A 21,861-nucleotide genomic window follows, 5' to 3' on the forward strand; every position below is an offset into this window, starting at 1 on the left:
TTCTTCGCTTAGTCGTCTCCGTTTCATTTATAACGTATTGTTCTTATATGCTTTATATGTGTTGAGAGCCCTGGATCTGTGTGTGCTCAAAGCCAAAACACGAGTGAGTGTGTTGCTGCCAGTGCTCTTATTTGGCTGTAAGTAGGGCATGTCTTGCAAGAATCTCATGTTCTATGTCATCGCGAGACGGTCCTTGGTCAATCTCTTGGCACAAAGTCTCATGTTTAAGGTCCCTGCGAGACGCTCCGTGGCCAATCTGTTTAGTCTTCCAGGTCGTTTAAGTGTCTCGTCGCCCTAGTGTTTCTCTCCAGGATTTTTTTTTATTATAGAGAGACATATAGTCACCTCCTTCCCAGATGTTTAAGTGAATGTGTACTTTTTTGCACATATACGTGGAGAAGTTGCTAGTCCAGATGGGAAAACTCTGAAATGAGACTGTTTCAGTCTCAGCTACCATAAGCATTTCTGAAAAACTGTGAAGTAGAAACATGTGGCGGTCACATCTAGGGAGTATGAACCAGTCCTCTCTTGAACTGCATCCACAATGGCTGATAAAGTTAACATTTTAAAGGTTAAGACATGAACCGGTACACTTACAGTAACTATTTGTATGCTGTTGTCCTTATGGGTCAATTCTCAGCACATACAGTAGAAGTAATATTGTCACAGATGCTGTACACTTTGTTCAAGTGCCAAATTTCATTTTATTTAATCTTTGAAGCAGGCTCAGTAGAAGCCTGCGAGATAAGATGAACAGAATATTGTTACTAATTGAAACATTTTTGCCAGGGCTATGGATCTGACGTCAGAGCTATTGTCATGAAGTTGTCTATTTTTTTTGGCTAAGTTGGTGTCTTATCTAACTCTGATTCCAGCATTTAAATCTCAAATACTTTAAAGAGCAGGACTACAACTCCGACTGTAACATCTGTCAGTTTTTAGTGAGTTACACAGTTATCAAAACACACCAATATGTCCACTGCAAATATAATGTGGTTTAAACTTAATTCAAGAATAATGACATCCACACCAAGCTGCGTGGGAAGTGGCTACAGATATTTATCTAGGATATGCCACATGTTTAAGCTGTGCACAAGTAAGACATGCAAATAAACTTTGCATGTTTATTATACAAACAGTATAATTGTTCCCACAGATACCCTAATTACTTCTGTCCGCTACACTGTTTTCTAATTAACTTAAACCAATCCCTTTAAATAAACAAATAATAAAAGAATTTAAAATCTGTTAACAAAGGATATTGAATATAATGTAAAGGACAGGGATACTCCAGCTGTTTAGAGTTTACAAGAGCAGTGTGCTCTAAGCTGCTTGGAAAAAAACAGCAAGGTAGCTAGCTGCTTTAGATTGTTTTCTGGAAAAATGGAAAGGAGTGTGGCTTTTTTGGTATATGTGGACACACTGACTGTTTAGACTTTACTAAACTATTACAAAATGAAGAGTTGCAATGTAGGTTGTGTGTTTTTAACATCCACATATACAGTATGTTTGGCTTGAAGCATCAAGTTCCATTTTTGTTTTATTTCTGCAGTAAGACTTAGTTTAGGATGGGCACACATGTATTAAAGACATATGGTAGTGTCCTTAATATGTTAACATGTACATTTTGGAGTTGCTGGAAATTGCATTAGAAAAAAAAATGTGCCTGGTTATATTTTGCTGTGCACTATTCATACCTGTGTTCCAGATGGCTGGGAACCCTACCCAGCCAGGACGCCTGGACGGTCCATGAGAGGGACGATACCTTCCCTGGGCCACGAGAGGGCAGCCGCCCTGGTCTGCTTGGGGCCAGTGGAGCAGAGCTGGGAAGCATCATCCCTATGGGAGGACGTGGCCACTGCCAGGGGGTGCCCGGACGGTTATGGAACCCTGGATGGCAGCACTTCCACCACAATTCAGTGTACTGTCCCATTGGTGTGGGGGTCCTAAAAAAGTTAAGAAACCTCACTCTATAGATTAGTGATTACCAACTAATCATAATAATAGTCTCCTATAAAAGCTACAGTTAGTAACCTAATATATATTAAAGCTGGAGTCATATTCGTAGTTGTTAAGCTTTCTGGGGATGGAGTTGGAGTTATAACCCTTTTATATAACCATTAGCTGGTAAGTATTTATTCTTCTTTACAAAGTAGGAATTTCCACTTTGCACTTCTAATCAGGGTTATACTATACTATTGTTTTTACATACAACTGCAGCTGATCAAACCTCCACTTCATTTGCACTATTGTGAGATTTTAGTCTCTATTTTGCTGAAGTTGATGAATGTTATGTTTAATATGGATTACTGAAAGTTTGACCCCCAACACACACAATGACATGTGGTATGTGTAGTTGAACACTACAAGATGGACATCTGTTTTGTAACCAAGGGTGTGTTACTGGTGGGAAATAAATTCTGACTGAGCCAATACAGGGAATTTGTTTCCACAAACTAATATCGGCATTCATAAATCGACAAGGATGGCAGAGACTACACACTTATGTTAACTGTTGCATAAACTGCTAAAATTTCCAAATGACAAACTTTTCAAGAAATTATGCACACAGAGTAAAAATTACCTGTTATTACAAAACTCAATATAAATGCTAATGATTTTACAGTAAGATATCCAAGAAGCTTATATAGGTGTGATGGGCATGTGTCCACAATCCTTTGGCAATATAGTGTAATCCTCAATATTTTAACTGTTTCATACAGTACCAGTCAAGAGATTTAGAACACCTGATGTAATGTAATGTATCATGAAATCAAGGCATAGAACAAATAAACAATGACAAATAAAAAAAAAAAAAAAGACAAGGAACCAAACATGTAGGTGGCATTCTTTCTATAAGGGACATCAAATATTGGTCAGAAAGATCTTGTCAACACTTTTGGCAGGAGTTTCCACAAATGTGTTGCAATTGTAGGTTGCTTTCCTTTCACCCTTCTTGTCCAGGTCATCCCAAACTAACTCAATGGAGTTTGAGTCTGGAGTCTGTGTTGACCATTCCATGTTTTGTAGTGTTCATTCTTGCTCTTTTAGCATAGTTCTGACATAGTGTCCCTTTTGATTCAGAATGCAAGTCAATCTGTACAAGTCACCACCTCTGCCTCCAGCTAGAACCCCAGACCATCACATTTCCTCCTCAATGTTAGTGTGACACACTGAGAAACCATTCTCTCACCAACTGAACGGAATACAAACAACCTGTGTGATAAACTGAAGATTTCAGATTATGATTCATCTGCCCTTAAGGTTTTCTTCCAGTTTCCCCTTGCCACAGCTGGTATTTCAAGGCCAATTTTGACCTTTAAGGAATGGCTTTCTTACCGCCAATCGCCCTGTCAAACCGGCAGCACAAAAGTCTCCTCTTCACAGTAGAAAATAAGACTGCTTTTTTTGACCACTGTGAAGCTGGCCTTGAAGTTGTTGTGCTGTGAGATGCCTATCACGCAAGCTGGTGACCCTCAGAAACTTGTTTTCTGGTTGAGTTGTGACTTTGGGTCTGCCAGATCTCTTCCTGTCAGTGTCTTCTAGTTTCTCTAAATGAAGGGTGTGGTGTATGGTCGGCCATTAATCCTGGCTAATAACCCCAAGCCGCCAGGTGGAGCCCTCCCTGCAGTATGGAGGTTCCCCGAAGACCAGCAGGGCATCATGGACATTGCAGTTTTTATACGCAGCCCAGCTGGATGCCGTGGGGGCCACTAGGAGATGCTGCAGGGGGGAACAACGGTTATTTACCCTATGCCCTGGAAGTACGTCCAATCACATGGACAAGAGGGATGACGTGCTTCCGGGGTGAAGAAAAGGACTTTTTACCTGACCCGGAAGTGATACAAGATCACATGGACTGGGGATTGGGAACACTTCTGGGTCAGGGAATGTAAAAGGATTGTGGGAGCTCCCAGACGGCGAGCTGAGCTGGGTGGTAGGAGGGCAATGCGTCTGGGAGTTGGAGGATTGTTTTTATTGTGTATTATTGTGATTGGTTTATGAATACAGTAATCCCTCGCTATATCGCGCTTCGACTTTCGCGGCTTCACTCTATCGCGGATTTTAAATGTAAGCACATCTAAATATATATCACGGATTTTTCGCTGGTTCGCGCTTTCTGGACAATGGGTCTTTTAATTTAGGTTACATGCTTCCTCAGTTTGATTGCCCAGTTGATTTCATACAAGGGACGCTATTGGCGGATGGCTTAGAAGCTACCAAATCAGAGCATGTATTACATATTAACTAAAACTCCTCAATGCTATAAGATATGCTTCCCGCGTGGCGCTTGTTTTGTTTGCTTCTCTCTGTCTCTCTCACTCTCTCTGCCTGATGGAGGGGGTGTGAGCAGAGGGGGCTGTTTGCACAGAGGCTGTTTGCCTAGAAGATAGGACGCTCCTCTACAAAATGGCGCTTTATCGCCGGTGCTTCTGTATACTTAAAAGCACGTATTGATTTTTTGATTGTTTGCTTTTCTTAGCGAGCGCTCTCTCTGACATTATCTGCTCTTCACGGTGCTCCTTTGAAGATAAGATATGTTTGCATTCTTTTAATTGTGAGAAAGAACTGCCATCTCTGTCTTGTAATGAAGCACAGTTTAAACGTTTGACTAAAGGGTGTTATTTCATGTCTAGAGGGCTCTAATAATGTTAACAGTGTGGGAGAGTTTATAAGGGCTTAAAATATATAAAAATAACCATACAAACATATGGTTTCTACTTTGCGGAAATTCATTTATCGCGGCAGAGTCTGGAACGGATTAACCGCGATAAACGAGGGTTGACTGTATAGTGGAGGCTATTTAATAAAGTCATAATTTGGACTTTTACCTGGTGTCTGGAGTCGTGGACAGGGATTCAAGGGAGCAATAGCGCCCGCTATCTGTCACAAGGGCCTACACATCAAAGGGTAATAATGCTCGGTCTCATGTCATTTGTTAATTGCTATTTTCTTGCTATTATCACTGGAAGATTGTCCAAGCAGTATTTCAGAGGGTGTAATAACACAGTCTGTTCCAACTCTACTTTACGACAGGCATTTTAAGTCATTGTTGCATTTTAGCTGATTAAATTTGAAAAGAAGCTGGGAAAACTGAGTTGTTCTAAAACATTTTTCTCTGACAGTATGTCTAGTAGGGACAGGCGGATCAGTATTAAAGTATTAATCCTTCTGATCCTGACCTTTTAATTTAAAAGTCAATGTTCACATTAAAAGCATTTATATAGTACATTTTCAATAATATGCAAGTTTATTACAAATTATTTTTAAAAAGCATCTGATGTTGAGAACATGATTACATTAAATGTGTCATATTGTGTAAAACTAGAGCTGCGGTCAGTCTTAAAGAAGCCTTCCATAAAGGCAGGCAGTACTCAAGCAACATTAGTATTATAAAATGATATAAGGTTGTTGTAATTGTTTGAAGAGAAAATAATCAATGTCTGTCTTTAGGGAGAAGTATATTACTGTACTTTTATAGCTTAATAAGTTTTTCATCAGTATGCTGCTGCTGGAGTATGTGAATTTCCCCTTGGGATTAATAAAGTATCTATCTATCTATCTATCTATCTATTTATCTGTGCATACTTAGAACACATTTTCAAACTTAATATATTTGTTATGTCCATTTTGTTTTAAAAACACATATTACTCTTTTATCTTTAAATCCCATTCCCTAGTGTTAGACCCAAATGTTACTTGGGCTGTGAAAACAGTGCTAAAAGTATTAGTCCCAAGCAAAAGTATAGCTGCGCCTTCTTCTCTCACCTTTCAACATTTTTCAGCAGTCCAAGAGCTGCATGCTTTTGACAGTGATACAAGCAGTGATGTTGGAGGTCCTCTCATCTGCAGTGATAACAAAGTAAATCTGTATTCAGTCAGAGAAACTGAATGGACTGCGAAACTGGAAGTGATTCTGATGAATCCGAAAGTTACATTCGCTCCATTTTTGCATCATTATACTTTTTATTTTTCTGACTATGTACTTTCAGTGTTTTGCATGGTTTACAATAATAAAAAAAGTAATTATTTTTGAGCCAAATGTAATGTTTTTTAACATGTTTTTTGAGATGCTTGCTATTGTTCCACAGATTGTTTGCGAGAACTGAACATGTATAATTTCTGTTAATAAAAAAGCAAAGATGTCTGATCTTTGGCACTAAAAGCAATATTCTACTAAAGCAAAGTCTTTAAAATGTGAATTTTTGATGTCCACACATACTGCAATACTTTACAGAAGATAAACCATCCTTGCAACACTCTGGCTGCATCAGTATTGGTATCAGTATTGGCAATACTGGCCTCAATGTCACCCGGTATCGGATCAAAAAGAACATTGGCAGTATCACCCATCACTTACATCTAGCATTGTTCTAAATAAACTAATAACATTCTTTTTTGAACTAATAACATCCATCCATCCAATATCCAACCCACAATATCTCAACCACAGGGTCACAGGGGTCTGCTAGAGCCAATCCCAGCCAACACAGGGCACAAAGCAGGAACAAATCCCTGGGCAGGGCACCAGCCTACCACAGGGCGCGCACACACACACACACACCAAGCACACACAAGAGACAATTTTGGATCGCCAGTGCACCTAAGCTGCATGTCTTTGGATGGTGGGAGAAAACTGGAGCAGCCAGAGGAAACCCACGCAGACACGGGGAGAACATGCAAACTCCACGCAAGGAGGACCCGGGAAGCAAACCCAAGTCTCCTAACTGCAAGGCAGCTGCGCTACCCACTGCGCCACCGTGCCGCCCCTAATAACATTTCTTTGGAAAAAAAAAAAATAAATAAATAAAAAAATAATGTACGACCAACTAAACTGTTTTGGAATTAGATGGAAAATGAAAAAACAGATACCATGGGCCTTATGTATAAATGCGTACGTAGAATTCACACTAAAACCTGGCATCATATGGACAAAGAATAGAAATGTGCATATGCCAAAACTATGCGTAAGCAGAGCTCCACACACTTTCCCTTTATAAATCCCAGTCATTGTGAATTTTAACACACAAACGTGTTTACAGCTCCCAGACTCCTCCCAGAATTATGACTATTTGAATATGCAAAATCAATATAAATAGTCCCTTCCATTCAATATTTTGTTCAAAGACAATGACAAAGCACATGTAAATAAGAAGAATTTCATCGAATGTGTGGACGAAGACTCAGACCAGACAGCAGGTGTGGTTATAAAGCAGCTTTATTTTTCAGAGTCACGATAAGAAGAGTTTCAGAAAAGCAGGCAATCAAATATACTGTACATGACAGCGTCAGGGCTCTTCTTAACCCCATCTGTTGGGTGGGGCAAGTTTTTATACCCCTAGAATGCGTGATTTAATATTATTATGAAATGTAACAGTTAACACTTTATTATACACAATCCTTGAGCCCCTTCAATGCCCCTTGTGCAACTTGATTTCTTGGCCCCTTTTGTTATGGCATTCAGATGTAAGCTAAGGGACAACGTGATAAGGCAGATTCATGTGTGGAATGCTTAGACCTTGAGTCCTTTGCACAAATATTTTTCTGTTTGCTAAAACAAAGCATGCTTTTACATGGTTTCATAAAGCTTACTTCTCAGACATGAATTAGTACAAGGAAACGAAGAGAACATTCGTCTTCCACAAATGCAAAATGGAGGTCATACTCAGTGAAGCGGAGGCAATGAAAAAAGGTACTACTTCGTGGTTTAAGCAGTGGTGTAAGCAAGAAAATGAAATTGATGGAGTGGTGCAGCGTGGCAGAGGCACTGAAAAGTTCAAGTTCATAAAGTGGTGCAGTTCCCATAAAAAAAAAAAAGTGGTCACGCATTAAAGTTGACATGAAAGAGCGAGTCGCAGCACACCGAGTGTCATGCAGAAGCATATCAGGACCACAGAGAAGAAAAAAAATGTGGACACAGTGAAGAAAAAAGGTCTTTGTCAACTTTAATCTCAAAATGTACACTTTAATATCGTCATTTATTTTGTTATTAAAGTAGAGCGTCATGAAGTTCATCTTAAAATCAATGTTTAATTACTAGAGTTTCTCAAATCCCATAGTAACTAAAGTAGTACACTTTGTATTCTAAGCATAAAGTAGTATGCTTTGTATTCAAAGTGTTCCCCGACTCAGTCGTTAAATCAATACGTGTTTCTTAAACAGTCTTTCTCTTACGCAGGCAGCGCTCACCACACAGAATACATTACATTCATGATATCACAGCTCTCTGAACATTTTAGAATACTAAGGTATATGCGTGAAATCATTTTCATGATCAAATGTATTAAACATGTGGGGGTGCGGTGGCAAAGTCAAATTGATGCTACTAGTGCATGTCTGATGCTTATATTCATCTTACAATGAGCTGTTGCCCCGACCAGGAATTGTTACTGCCATACACATGATGTTTGCTGGGATGTGGCGTCAATATCACCTGGGATGGATATGACCCAGGATGGATGGATGGAATAATTAAACATTTATAACAAAGATTTTTCAATGTTCCTTCAAATTTCTGAACACTCGTTTCTAATTTTATAGCTAGTTTTACTATCACAAAGGTGTTTATTGTGAGTTGACTGGTTATGTAGGGAAAGAAAATGGAAGGATAGGAACTGGGGTTTGGTCCATTTGATAAAGACAGCACGGCTGCAATAAAGAGAGCCTGCTCAGAAGAACATACATTAAATTCTGTGACTGTGTCCCCGACACCAGCTTATGAACCAAACATTTACATAATATTTTAATTAAACCAGTGGGATACTCATTCATACATTTAGCCTCTTGGAGCCTCATCACAACTGCCACAAATGTTCTCTACACTGAACGGACAGCTGCTTTTGCAATCACTTTTTAGAGATATCATGGCATGGTGTCCTGGGAATTTAATGAATGTTCTTCTTGATTGGGTTTCTTTATTGCAGCAGTACTATCAAATGTACCAATCCCCAATTCACATTCTTCTGCTTTCTTTCTCCACGTAACCAGTCACCACACAATAAGCATCTGTAATAAATGTGAAACCAGCTGTAAGCTTAGAATGCAGATTTTTCACATTTTTAAGGAACATTGAAAAATCTTTGTTATACATGTGTAATTATTCCATCCATCCATCCATCCAGGGTCATGCCAGTCCCAGCAATCATTGAATGGGAGGCAGAAACAATCCCAGGACAGGGCACCAGCTCATCGCAGAGTGAATACGAGCACACACATACGCTAATAGCATCAATTTAGCATCACCTAATCTCCAAGCGTCTATGACTTTGGAAGGAAACCGAAGCATGCGGAGAAAAGCCACTAGGAAAACATACAAACTCCAGGCAGGGTACACCTGGGACTTGACCCCCTTGCTGCATGCCGTGCATGTTTAATTATTAACCGTATACATTATTTAAATGAAGTTAATTTACCTGTAAAATGTAATATACAGTACATACTTTAATGCATTTCATCATAAAAATCGCATCAAATATATATCCTAGTATTCCAACAGCACACAGCTCCTAAAGGATAGCCCTTGGAAATCTAAATCGACTCAGAAGTCAGTTATAATCAACTGTAAATACATGTTCTCTTCTAATTCTTCCATTTGCAATGTCTTCTAAGAATGTTAAAGCAGCTGTGGTAGTTGGAATAGTTTGCCCATTCCGTGCACCATTATATTGTTACAGATTGATTACAATCAAGTGCTTTAAATTTATAAATGATGTGTAATTATTTTTGGTGTATTTGATAAAAGGCCACATCATGGATGTGAATATAAAAAAGAAAAGGAAACCACACAGAAACAGTAGCACTGCTTTAATGCTGGTTGCTACCCATTTACAAAACCGAGCAGAAACTTATGTACACATAGTGTGAAGCTGCCATGAAATTAATTATTTGATTCCCTGCTCACTTACAAAGAAATTAACATTCTGTAATTTTTATGGTCATTTCATTTTAATGGAGAGAGAAAGAATATCAACCAAAAATCCATAAAAAAAACACACTACACAAAAGTTATAAATTGATTTGCATGTCTTAGAGAGAAATAAGTATTTGATACCCAAGTAAAACTTGACAGTGGTTCACAGTACAGTGGCCCTCAAACTGTGGGACAGGCCCCCTAAAAGGCATGAAATAACAAAAGGGGGGTGCGAAGATGTGAAAAAAAGAAAACAAATCAAAAATATGAAAAATACATCTATTGAAACCAAAACAAATTAACTTAAATCTACATTCTGATACTAGAAAAATAAATATAGAGTTAGATAAATGTCGATAAAAGTAGGCATAATAAAATATGCATCTATGATATATCATTAATTAAAAAAGAACAAATTGGTATTAGTGGGCTGTTTTAAAAAAAAACGTTAGGTGAGCGCAATTAAAACTGTTATGAAAACTCGGGTCGCAAATACTTAAAAGGTTGAGAAACGCTGACTTAGTACTTGTGAAGAAACCCTTGTTGGCAAGCACAGTGGTAAGACTTTTTTTGTAGTTGGTCACTAGGTTTGCACACATCTCAGGAAGGATTTTGGTCCACTCCTCTTTACAGAAACTCTCTAAATCCTTTAGGTTTCTTGGCTGCCGCTTGGCAACTCAAAGCTTCAGCTCCCTCCACAGATTTCCTATAGGACTAAGGTCTACAGACTGGGTTGGCCACTCCATGACCTTAATGTGCTGCTTCTTTAGCCACACATTGTGATGATGCGGGTCCAGCTTCATGGTGCAACCACTCTTCTGGGAGCCTCTTTAACCCAGCACCATTGGTAATGTAACTGGATGAGCTGGACAATGAGGACACCAAATGAAGCAAGGGGATGGTGCAAAGTGCAACAGTGCTTTTATTACAAAAACCTCAAACAAAATCAAAACCAGTGTACACAGTGCAGTGTTCCAACAAAGTGTTTCAATAAATAATCCATAAAAAGGTAAAATCCATAAATTTAAAACAAGATTAAAACCTACACCAGACATTGGGGCAAAGCAGCCAAGCACAACTCCTTCCAGTTTCTCCAGCTCACCCAAGGCTTGCTCAGCTGGAGAGGCTTCAGCTGCAGTGGTCCTCACACTACTGACCCCCGTCATGGGGGATTGTCCTCCAGTCTTCCTTCTTGCACATGCAGCCGTCCCTCGGATCCCTCAAGCGCCTGTCCTTCACTCCTCACAGGACCCCGGACTACACTGACTTCTCTCATCAGCTAGCTGGCTCATCCTCTTGCACTTTCACTGCCCCCAGTGCCACGCTGGTGCTCTTCCTCTCCAAGCCTTTCTTTCATTTACGTCTTCTTCCCCTCAGCACCTGTACTCTTACTATTTACAATGGGGATGTAGCACAGGTGTGGCGATTAGCAGCTCCTGGCATCAATTACTGACATAGGGGATCCCACACCTGTGCACTTCAGTGCCAGAAATGCCCAAGCCCGTATCATGCCCAGGAACCACTCCGGCTACACTACAACGCCCACTCTTTTAAGTCAGGAGTGCAGAGATTATTTATTTAAAAACTGGCCTTTCCTTCTGAGCCCTGGACTTGCTACATCACACTCCTTTGTTGCCTTGGTGGTATGTTTTGGATAATTGTCATGCTGGAAAACCCATCCGCCACCCATCCTTAGTGTTCTGGCTGAGGGAAGGAGATCCCTGTCCATTGGCCCCTCAATGCAGTGAAGTCATCTTGTACTCTTACCAGAAAAACAGCCCCAACCTCTGTCCGTGACCATGAGGATGGTGTTCTTTGAGTCATACTCAGCATTTCTCTCTCTTCCTCCAAACACAGCTGGTTGAGTTGATGCCAAAGTGCTTTATTTTGGTTTCAACTGACCACAGCACTTTTTTCCCCAAGCCTTCTGTAAATCATTTACATGTTAACTGACAAACATAAGATGGGCCTGTCTTCTTGAGTAGGAGGACCTTGTGGGTACTGCAAGATTTCAATCCATTACGGCATAGTGCGTTACCAATGGTGTTCTTGGTGACTGTGGTCCCAACTGCCTCCAGATCATTAACAAGCTCCTTCCGTGTAGCTTTTGGCTTATCTCTCACCTTTCTCATGATCATCCTCACCCCATGAGGCAAGATCTTGCATGGAGCTCCAGACTAAGGGTGATTGATTATACTTCTTCCATTTCCAAATAATCTCACCAACAGTTCTCATCTTTTGACCAAGCTTCTTGCTGATGGTCTTGTAGCCCATTCCAGCCTTGTGCAGGTTTAAAATCTTGTCCCTGACATCCTTTGACAGCTCTTTGATGTTGCCCGTGGTGGTGTAGAGGCTGAATGGAAGAAACTTATTTGGTGGACAGGTGTGCTTCATATACATATCGAGTTGAGATCAATATTATCTGTAATTGATTTGACTGTAATCTATGTGCCACATGGGCACACAGCCAATCTGTGGGAGCCAGAACTCTGGCTGGGGTAGTAGGGCATCAAATACTTATTTCACTCTATGATATGTAAATAAATTTATAATTTTTTTGTAATGAGTTTTTTCTGGATTTTTGGTTGATATTCTGTCTCTCTCCATTAAAATAAAACTACCATAAAATTACAGACTGTTCATTTCTTTGTAATTGAGCAAGCTTACTAATGCAGCAGGGGATCAAATAACCCACAGTATGTGTAACTTTATGGCAAGTTTAGTTTTTATACATTTCGAAGTGAGCACAGAAACAGGCATTTGCAACATTTTTGTGCATACGCACCATTTACTTATTTTTGGTACTAAACAGTGAGTTTGTCAGAAAGCTGCATTTTTCTTCTTCAGTTACTGGCAAGTCTCATTTTACAATATTCAAAAGTATTACTCAGAGACATACAGATAAAGGCACTATTAAGTGTGCATGGTGAAAAGACCAGTGCTTTAACTACTAATGTAAAGTTTTTAGATTATTCATTAGCTCCTTTTAGGATTCTATTGCACAAACTATCTGATGCTCCACCTACACAACCATTACTTTAAGACAACAGAAAATGTAAATGTGTAAAATAAAAACCAATGAACATTCAAAAAGCGAATCACCATGTTTTATTAGTTTTCCAATTGCATTTTGTTGTTTGTACAGAACACCGAATGCTACTCCAGCATGAAATCAGTACAACTGAATATTAGTAAAAAGAAAGAAAACAAATCACTGATCAAAGCTTAAAGCTAATAATATCCTTCAGACATGTCCATTAATAAGTCCCCACTACTGATTTAGTACATACCAATGTAGTGTTTCAAAATTTCATGTTTAAATTCTTTTTAACAGTGTAAATAATAATGCAAAATAACATAAATGGGAAACTGGTATTCACCTTCCAAGCAGCACAAAAAATACATCATTATTACTTTTGTTATGTTTAAAGGCAGTAGTTCCAAGGTGTTGCCATATTGGATTTAAGTATCGACAGAAAACAGGAATATAAAATACTATTTTTGGATTCTGTAATAATCAGGATGGATCTATGTTGGCCCAATGATTTTTGCTGGCAAAGCTAGGTACTGGTTCTTTACCTGTAGCCAGGGCCTGGTTGGGCATAACCTTGACCAAAGGGAGGGCGATTACGTGCATAAGGATTTGCTCCACTAGGAGGAGGAGTAACTGTATTTCCTGGAGGAGCTGTGAAACCTGGTCGGGGTTGGTAGCCTCCACCTGGTTGACTGGGGGCTATTCCAGGCTGGGATGCTACAGGCAGATTATAGTTGGCAGGCTGGGAAGCTTGAGTAGTATAGTTCTGTGGAGGGAAGGAGGCAGGAGCATACTGCGGAGGAGTCTGGGATGGTAACTGTTGAGGTTGACCTGCAAATCCTGGAGCTGGAGCAGCTGCCTGGGATGTAGGAGGATTGTAGGCTGGAAACTGCTGTTGTTGAGATGGCTGTGGGGTTGCTTGCTGGCTGTATCCTAGTATAATGAAGTAAGAGAAAGTGAGTATTGTAATAATAATAATAATAAAAACCAACAAATTTGATGATGAAGGCAGCAAGTGAACAGACATGGTAAGGATAGTTAGATACTGAATAAAAGAAAACAAAACAAGAATAAATACATGCAAAGAGAGATGAGGTGTTTTTTTTTTTTGGAATAAAATAAGCAGAGGTTGTAAAGACATAATGGAGCAAGTGGAGAGAAATAAAAACAAACACTACAGACAATATCCAAGGACAGAGAGACAGAGAGAGTGGGAACAACATGCAAGATGGGAGCTAAAAATATTACATATTATAAATACTTAGATTATATATAGCCAATGAAAAAACTCTCAATTCCGGCCCACCTTAAATCCCTTCGCACCTCTCCGTCAGCCTCTTTTGTCTTCTAAATGTGTTGATAAGCCCTAGCAGCAAGCACCCTTATACCATCCCCCCCCATAGCCTCAGAACGGCCAAGAATTTCTCCCAGTTCCTGGCTTGATTGATTATCTGGGAGTGAGCTACTCAGAATTGTAAGGGGAAATAATTACAAGTGCAAGAAGGCATGCGAATGAATATGAATAATGCTGCATCAGTGCCAAAATGTTTTCCGAAATGTACTATACAGGTCATAAAATGAATACTTCCAAAAATCATATATACCTATGTCCCTGTTTTTTTTGTCAGTGCAGCTTTGACATCATGGACCATAAGGTGCATACTAATTCAGCATGAGCAGGAACACTCAACAAAACTGAATAAAAATAAATTCAAGTGACGGTGAGATACGAAGAAGGCAGATTCACCAGCGTTTGTGTGTCAGCTTTTATCCCTCTAGATCAGAGAATTTCCAGTTCCATTGTCTCAAAACACCACTCACATCTACAGTTATTCCCAGTTTCAGATAAAAAGTAACCACGTCAGATCTGTGGTGGTGGCGTGGGGGGTGGGTGTTGTATCGTGATCGTGACTGAGAGAATAAAAGTGAAAAAATACGCTAACTTTTACAAGTACTATAAATTTACACTGGCTGTGTTACAGGCACAAATCAAATGTATGTTTTTATTGTATAATATTAACAATAAGAGTTCACTACTCAAAACGGTAAATTTGCCGGTGAGCCAGTTTCAAACTTACGGCCTCCGGATTACAAGTCAGCGGATCTTACCGCTGCACCACAGAAGCTGTTGTATTGTACTTGCATCTTTTGTGAAAGTGTTTATTTGAAATTTGGCCATCAGCCTTCAGACATTATACAGTTCATGTCTACATGTTGTTATTTATTACTAAAACATGAAAAACATTTCTGTTTTAACTGTGTTTACATAGATTGGTTATAGACACAAAACACACATCAATTTATTTTCCCTTACAATTCTGGGTAGCTCACTCCCAGATAATCAATCAAGGCAGGAACTGGGAGAACTTCTTTTCTTGCCCTTTCTGAGGCGGTGGGGGGGATGGTAGAACAGGCTGCTTGCTGCTTGGGCTTATTGACACACTTAGAAGACAAAAGCCGCTGATGGATTGATGCGAAGGGATTTAAGGTGGGCCGGATTTATGAGTGTTTTTATTGGCTCTGGTAATTCTAGCGTTAAGTCACCAAAACTCTGACTTTTTTAAAGTGCCTGTTAAAACTGACCATGGACTCCCCCAGGGGTTTTTCTTCTGGAATGTGACTTACTGGAGTTTTTATTTTCATCTCCTCTGTGATCAATTGACCATATCTCAGTTATGTGTTATAATATTAATGGACTTTGCATAGTTAAATTTACGTTTATCTGATTACATTTTTTGTATATAATCTAACTGATTTCCTCATGTATGAAATTATGTATTAATGAAACTATTACAACTGATACCTAGTATTAGTGCTGTAAGCTTTTATATGCAAAAATAAAATTAACTGAATGCCTATTGCTTTTAGTTTTTGAATTAATGTCTTAAGTGGAACTTGTAAGATAACTGTCAAAAAGTTTGTTTATAGTGTGTACCTCAGAATATAAATATAACACCAAATAGTGTCACTTACAGAAATTCTCAGATGACTCTGCACTTATATTGATAAAGGGGTGGAGAACTTTGTTTCTTGGTGAAAATAAAATTTTCTGCAAGGATCTGGTTAATTACTTTCGCAGTACCAACGACCATCTATGCCTGCTTTTTTCGACCACTGATAAGCTGTTCTCGAAGCTGTTGTGCTGTGAGGTGCCTATCACACAAGCTGGTGACCCTCTGAAACTTGTCTTTTGATTGGGTTGTGACTTGTTTGTTTGTCAGATCTCTTCCTATCAGAGTTTCTTACAGTTTCCAATTGCCTTTAGATTGTGTAGGACAACGTACTCACTGACAGATTTTTTTTTGCAATTTCCTACACTTCTAAGAGTCATAATGCTCTGTCTCATTTAATTTGTTACTTGCTGTTTTGTTGCCATTATCACTGTAATATTGTCCATGAAGTACTTCAGAGGGTGTAGTAACAAAGTCTGTTCCAATTCTGCTTTACTAAGAAGGAGGGTTTTAAGTAATTGACAGAAGTAAGGACACCTGTGCAAATTGTTTGCTACAACTTGCATGGCAAAATTTGGTTTAATTTCTGCAGAACATCTGTAGGTTGTAATCTATTAGTTGCTCTCCAAAGAAGGCCCATTTGATATATTCTGATATTTAATTTTTTCTAATTTTTGCTAACTTAAAGTTTAAATTTAAACCTCTGGCAGTTTACTGTTTACCTTTTCACCATATTAGGTCATTTATTACATTTAAACTGATTAAATTTGAAGTAAAACTGGAAAAGCTGAGGTGTTCTAAAACTTTTGACCAATAGTGTATATGAACAGGCAAACATTAGATCTCCATGCAAATAGTGTTGAAAGATAAAAATAATACACTTGAAAAAATGCAGCATAAAACTGATATACTGTATTCCTTCTCATAATCTATATTTAACAAAAATGCAGGTTTGTCAGGTGGAAGTAGTAAGTACACTCCTACATTTATCCATCTATTATCCAACCCGCTATATCCTAACACAGGGTCACGAGGGTCTGCTGGAGCCACTCCCAGCCAATACAGGGCGCAAGGCAGGAACAAATCCCAGGCAGGACGCCAGCCCACCGCAGGACAAAAACACACACACACTAGGGACAATTTACGACCGCAAAGTAACCTAACCTGCATGTCTTTGGACTGTGGGAGGAAACCTATGCAGACACAGGGAGAACAAGCAAACTCCATGCAGGGAGGACCTGGGAAGTGAACCCAGGTCTCCATACTGCAAGGTAGCAGCGTTACCACTGCGTCATCCACATTCATCACCACTTCAAATCTATAAATGTAGTATCAGCTGTTCCAGGTTAGATTGTCAGTACCAATGATTAAGACCCCCTCAGGGAGTATGCAGGAAGAACCTGTTTTATTAAGCTACAGATATCTAGTGTGTAGTGCTCCCTTTGCTATTGACATATGTTGTGTCATACCAAGATCAAAACAGCTCTCTAAATCCCTCAGAAAGAAGGTTGTGGATGCCTATAAGTCTGACAAGGGATTTAAATTATCTGAAATCAACCATTGCACTCTAAGGAAAATCACTTACAAGTGGCATAGATTTCAAACAACTGTTAATTTGTCCATAACTGGCTGGCCAGTCAGGCTAAGAGTGGGCTATTTGATACTAATAGAAGTTTCCAGGAACTCCAACATTTTATCATACAAGTACATAATTCCTGCAAAAGTTGGTGTCAACGTGCACCCATCAACAATCTGAAAGAAACTGCACAAATTGAACTGCATGCAAGGTATGCCAGGAAAAGGCCTTTGCTGTACAAAAAACACTAAAGTAAGACTACACAGTTTCTCATTGAACATACTGGAAAAGACCAGGCCATCTTAAGCCATGTGCTCTGGATAGATGAGTCCAAGACAGTGTTGTTTGCTAACGGTAACAGTAGACAAGTTTTACACAAACTGAAGACAGACAGCATCTCAGGTGGGGAACCTCATACCAACTGTGAAGCATGGTGGTAGTTTGCTGCCTCAAGGCCTAGACAGTTTGTAACCATACAGCAAACTATAAATTCTACATCATATCAAAATGTGCTTGAGGAGAACGCAAGGCTGTCTGTCCAAAAGTTGAAGTTTAACCAGAAATGAACCTTTCTTCAGAATAATGATCCAAAGCACACTAGTAAATTCACCAAGGAATGTCTCAAAAATAAATACCTACTCAAAGCCCTGATCATTGGAATCCCTTTAAAATGTTGAGGTGAGGGATTGGAAACGGGAAGTACATACAAGAAGACCCAGAAACATCTTGCGAATGAAGGAATTTGTATGGAGAAGTGGTCATAAAATTTCATTAACGCTAGAATTACCAAAGCCTACCAAAAAACTCTTAATCCCGGCCCACCTTAAATCTGTTCGCACCTCTCCGTCAGCATCTTTTTGTGTTGTAAATGTGTCGATTAACAAAAGCAGAAAGCACGCTGCTCTGGAATTATACTATGTCTTCATGTACACAGATACTAAAATGAGTCTGCCAGAATACTTAGCTCAGACTTCATTTATATAGGCCCTAAGCCTAAAAATTTATCAATAAATTCTAGTCAGTATGTTTAAAAGAAAATAACATGATAAAATATATACTTTTTTTTTTTTTTTTAAATTTCTAGATTTTTTTCCCCCCATGGATTATTATAATTACAGAAAAAGTAAGTTCTCTAATCAGTCAGTCAAATCTTAAAACTTACTTTCCTCAAAAAAAGTAATTTCATATAATGAATTACTATGAGATATTAAGATAGTTTGTAAATTATGCAAATCACAATCATAAAGAAAGTGCTACCTTTACTTTTTTAAAATGCCTCCAACTGCTTGTATTTTTAATTTACTTCCAGCACTTGTAGTTTTCATTTCTTTATTTCAGTTATATTTACTACAAGGTATTGCAAAAGGCAGCCCACCAAGTGTTTTCTTAACTTGATTAAAGTCAGTGTGTGCACATCAATTCACAATAGTTTAAAATGGCTACACATCAATTGATAGAATATACAATATATAAGGAAAACATATATAACAGATGAAACAGAAACAACGTTGTATTTGAAAGCTGAAGATTTTTTTATGCGAAGATTAGGTGGCTCACAAATATATTTATCAAGAGGTTTTATTTATTTATTTATTTTTTACTTTTACATAACTACTTTTCCTTTAACACAATATATTAGTTCTTCCACAAAATAAAATGCTCCCACATCCATATAGATTAATGCTGATGTGTAGGCTTAAAGTTTTTATTTGAAGTTGGGACGTTATTCTGCATACAATGCACTTACTGAATTAAATATGTTCTCTATCATTTTAATTAAAATACCAATTGTGGCACAAAATGAGCTGTTACTTTATTGTTTCATGCATGTCCTTTATCATATGCGGGTTTATGTATGGACTCTTTACCATTAACACTAGAATCCCTGAAGCCTATGAAAAAAGTTGTAATTCTTGAATTCCTTTGCACCTCTTCTTCAGCGTCTTTGATTTGCAAATGTGTTATTCAGCACTGGCAGAAAGCAGCCTACTATTCCATCCCCCACCGACTCAGCTGATGTCAGACACAAAAGTCCAAATATCAAATAAACACTTTCACAAAAGGTATAACAAAACAAATGAGCTATTAATAACCAAAGAAAAAGAAATGATTCAGTTTACATGTTACTGGCAATGTGTAAAAACTGAAGCCCAACTATCAATTGACAGAGTGCCGACACATCTACTTGGCTGGTGCAGAGATAAGAACTGCTGCCTTGTAATCAAGAAATTGGTGGTTCAAACCTAGGTTCTCCCGATTTTGAGTAGTGAGCCGCTATTATTATTACTACTATATAATAAAAACATACATTTGATTTGAGTCTGTAACACCCAGTGTACATTTTTGCTAACTGAAAAATATATACAGCAGCTGAAGGGATGTAAGCAGACACACAAATGCTGGTGAGTTGTCTGCTTGGTATTTTGTAGTTACTTTAATTTTTTTTATTCAGTTTTATTCTTGAATAAAAGCACACTTGTTTTGTTATACCTTTGTGAAAGTGTTTATTTTATATTCCAGTAACCACTTGAATGATATCAAATCTGTTTCTGCCTCTCTCATGCACGCACACACACATCCATGCACGAAAACACAATTATGTGAAAACACTGTAATTTGAACATGATTTGTCATTTAATTTTTTTTTCCCTATCTTGCCCAATCTCCTCGTTATGGTGCATGGTACTGAGAATGCAGACAGACTTCTTTTTGGGGGCATACACCGTCAGCATGGCTCTGCCAGATCTAAATGCTAGCATGTAGAATTGCATGAAGTTGTGTTGCAGTGCAGCAGTTTATCAGCCAGCGAAAGCGATATGAAGTGGTCTGTTGTTACGGTTCTGGCTTTGTCCTGATATAGCTTTATGACCACAGTCTCAGAACATCCTTCTCCTGTGAGATGACTAGGACTTTTTTGATAAATAAGAAGTAGCAATGCACATGCACACACAAATCTGTTGTTTTTCACACGTTCTGCACAGGTGTCTTTGTTGTCAAAGTGTAAATGTCGCATGGCAGTCTGACAGCGGTCACCGTATCTTTATTTGCTCGTACAACAAATAGTTCTGACAAGGCATCAACCACAGTACCTACTGTGGTCATCTCTGCTCTTGTGAAAAGAATGGAGATAAACATCATCACTTAGAGAGGGAGAGGCAAGTTTGTTGTACCACGTGAATGTGACTGCAAGAATAAAACAGAAAAAAAAAAAAAAATTTTACAAGTAGAAAAAATTTACAACGGGTGTTACAGATTCAAATCAAATGCATGTTTTATTATAAAATAGTAACAATGGCAGCTCACTACTCAAAATGGAAAATACAGGGAAGACCCGGGATCAAACCTGCAACCTCTTGATTTAGAAGTGCTTGTTCTAACCTATAACCCACCCATGCGATTGATAAATGGGCTTCAGTTGATTTCTTTTTCTTTGGTTTCTAATGAGTCATGTCTTCTTGGTATCTTGTAGTTACTTTTTTTTTTTATTCAGTTTTATTCTTAAATAAAGGTGCACTTGTTTTCTTATAACATTTGTGAAAGTGTTTATTTGATATTTGAATTTCAGTCTTCACACATTATACATTTCACATCAACATTTTATCATTTTTTAATAACATGGAAAAGGTTTCTGTTTTAGTTATGTGTTCAACATTTCTTGCCTCTAATTTCCTGTCTTCCTACATTTATCCAGATCGTTGTAGACATGAAATTCACACCCAAATAAACTGACTTGAGATGGTAGAACTTCAGCTGCGTCAGTGGGGGATGAGATAGCAGGCTGCTTGCTGCTTGTGCTGATTGACATTGTGTCCTGGGATTACCACTTTTTTCGTAGGCTTCAGGGATTCCAGTGTTAAAGTAGCATTGGAGTAGACCTAGAAAAAACTTTACAAGGAATTCCAAGAAAAGCAATCTTTTAACTGTAAGTGAAATCATCAGACCAAACACACAAGTGGTAGTGGTGTTGTTGGTTGGTCTAGGGGGCTGAATGAAGTTCGTAAAAACTAATGGCTAAGCTCTGGCTCTTCTTGGGTTTTTGAATTCAGTACTGTCTGGTCATGACATCTGCCAAATGCAGATGTTTTTACTAGGTAATAATGCCTCCATGAGATGCTTTGAAAGGTGTCATTCAGAAAAAAAATTGTGAAAGTAAGGACTGATAGATACCATTTAGCATTTCTCTTTCTTTATTTCTTTTCACTCAGAGCTCCAGAATTGGAGTTTTTGTTGGGGTCTCTTTCTCTCATTAATGTCCTTTCTTAAGATGTTTTAACAATAATATAAAAAAACATGTTTAGCTACTCACATATTTTTACTGTAATTTACTTACAATAAAAAAATTATCACACACACACAAAATTCAGCACTATTGTACCCAATGAACTAAATT

At 38.5% G+C, this 21,861-nt stretch overlaps 1 protein-coding gene across 1 annotated transcript in view; it reads right to left on the reverse strand.

The window, feature by feature from the left end:
* Positions 1-12,995: 12,995 nt before the first annotated feature.
* tfg (trafficking from ER to golgi regulator) overlaps positions 12,996-21,861 on the reverse strand; it is a 148,600-nt gene continuing 139,734 nt past the window's right edge. The window contains exon 8 of the mRNA XM_039744851.1: positions 12,996-13,877. Within this exon, the coding sequence (XP_039600785.1) occupies positions 13,486-13,877 (392 nt within the window). The 3' untranslated portion in view covers positions 12,996-13,485. The remainder of the gene's footprint in view (positions 13,878-21,861) is intronic.

The sequence above is a fragment of the Polypterus senegalus genome, chromosome 2 (assembly GCF_016835505.1).
Source record: "Polypterus senegalus isolate Bchr_013 chromosome 2, ASM1683550v1, whole genome shotgun sequence".
Taxonomy (NCBI): Eukaryota; Metazoa; Chordata; class Cladistia; order Polypteriformes; family Polypteridae; genus Polypterus; species Polypterus senegalus.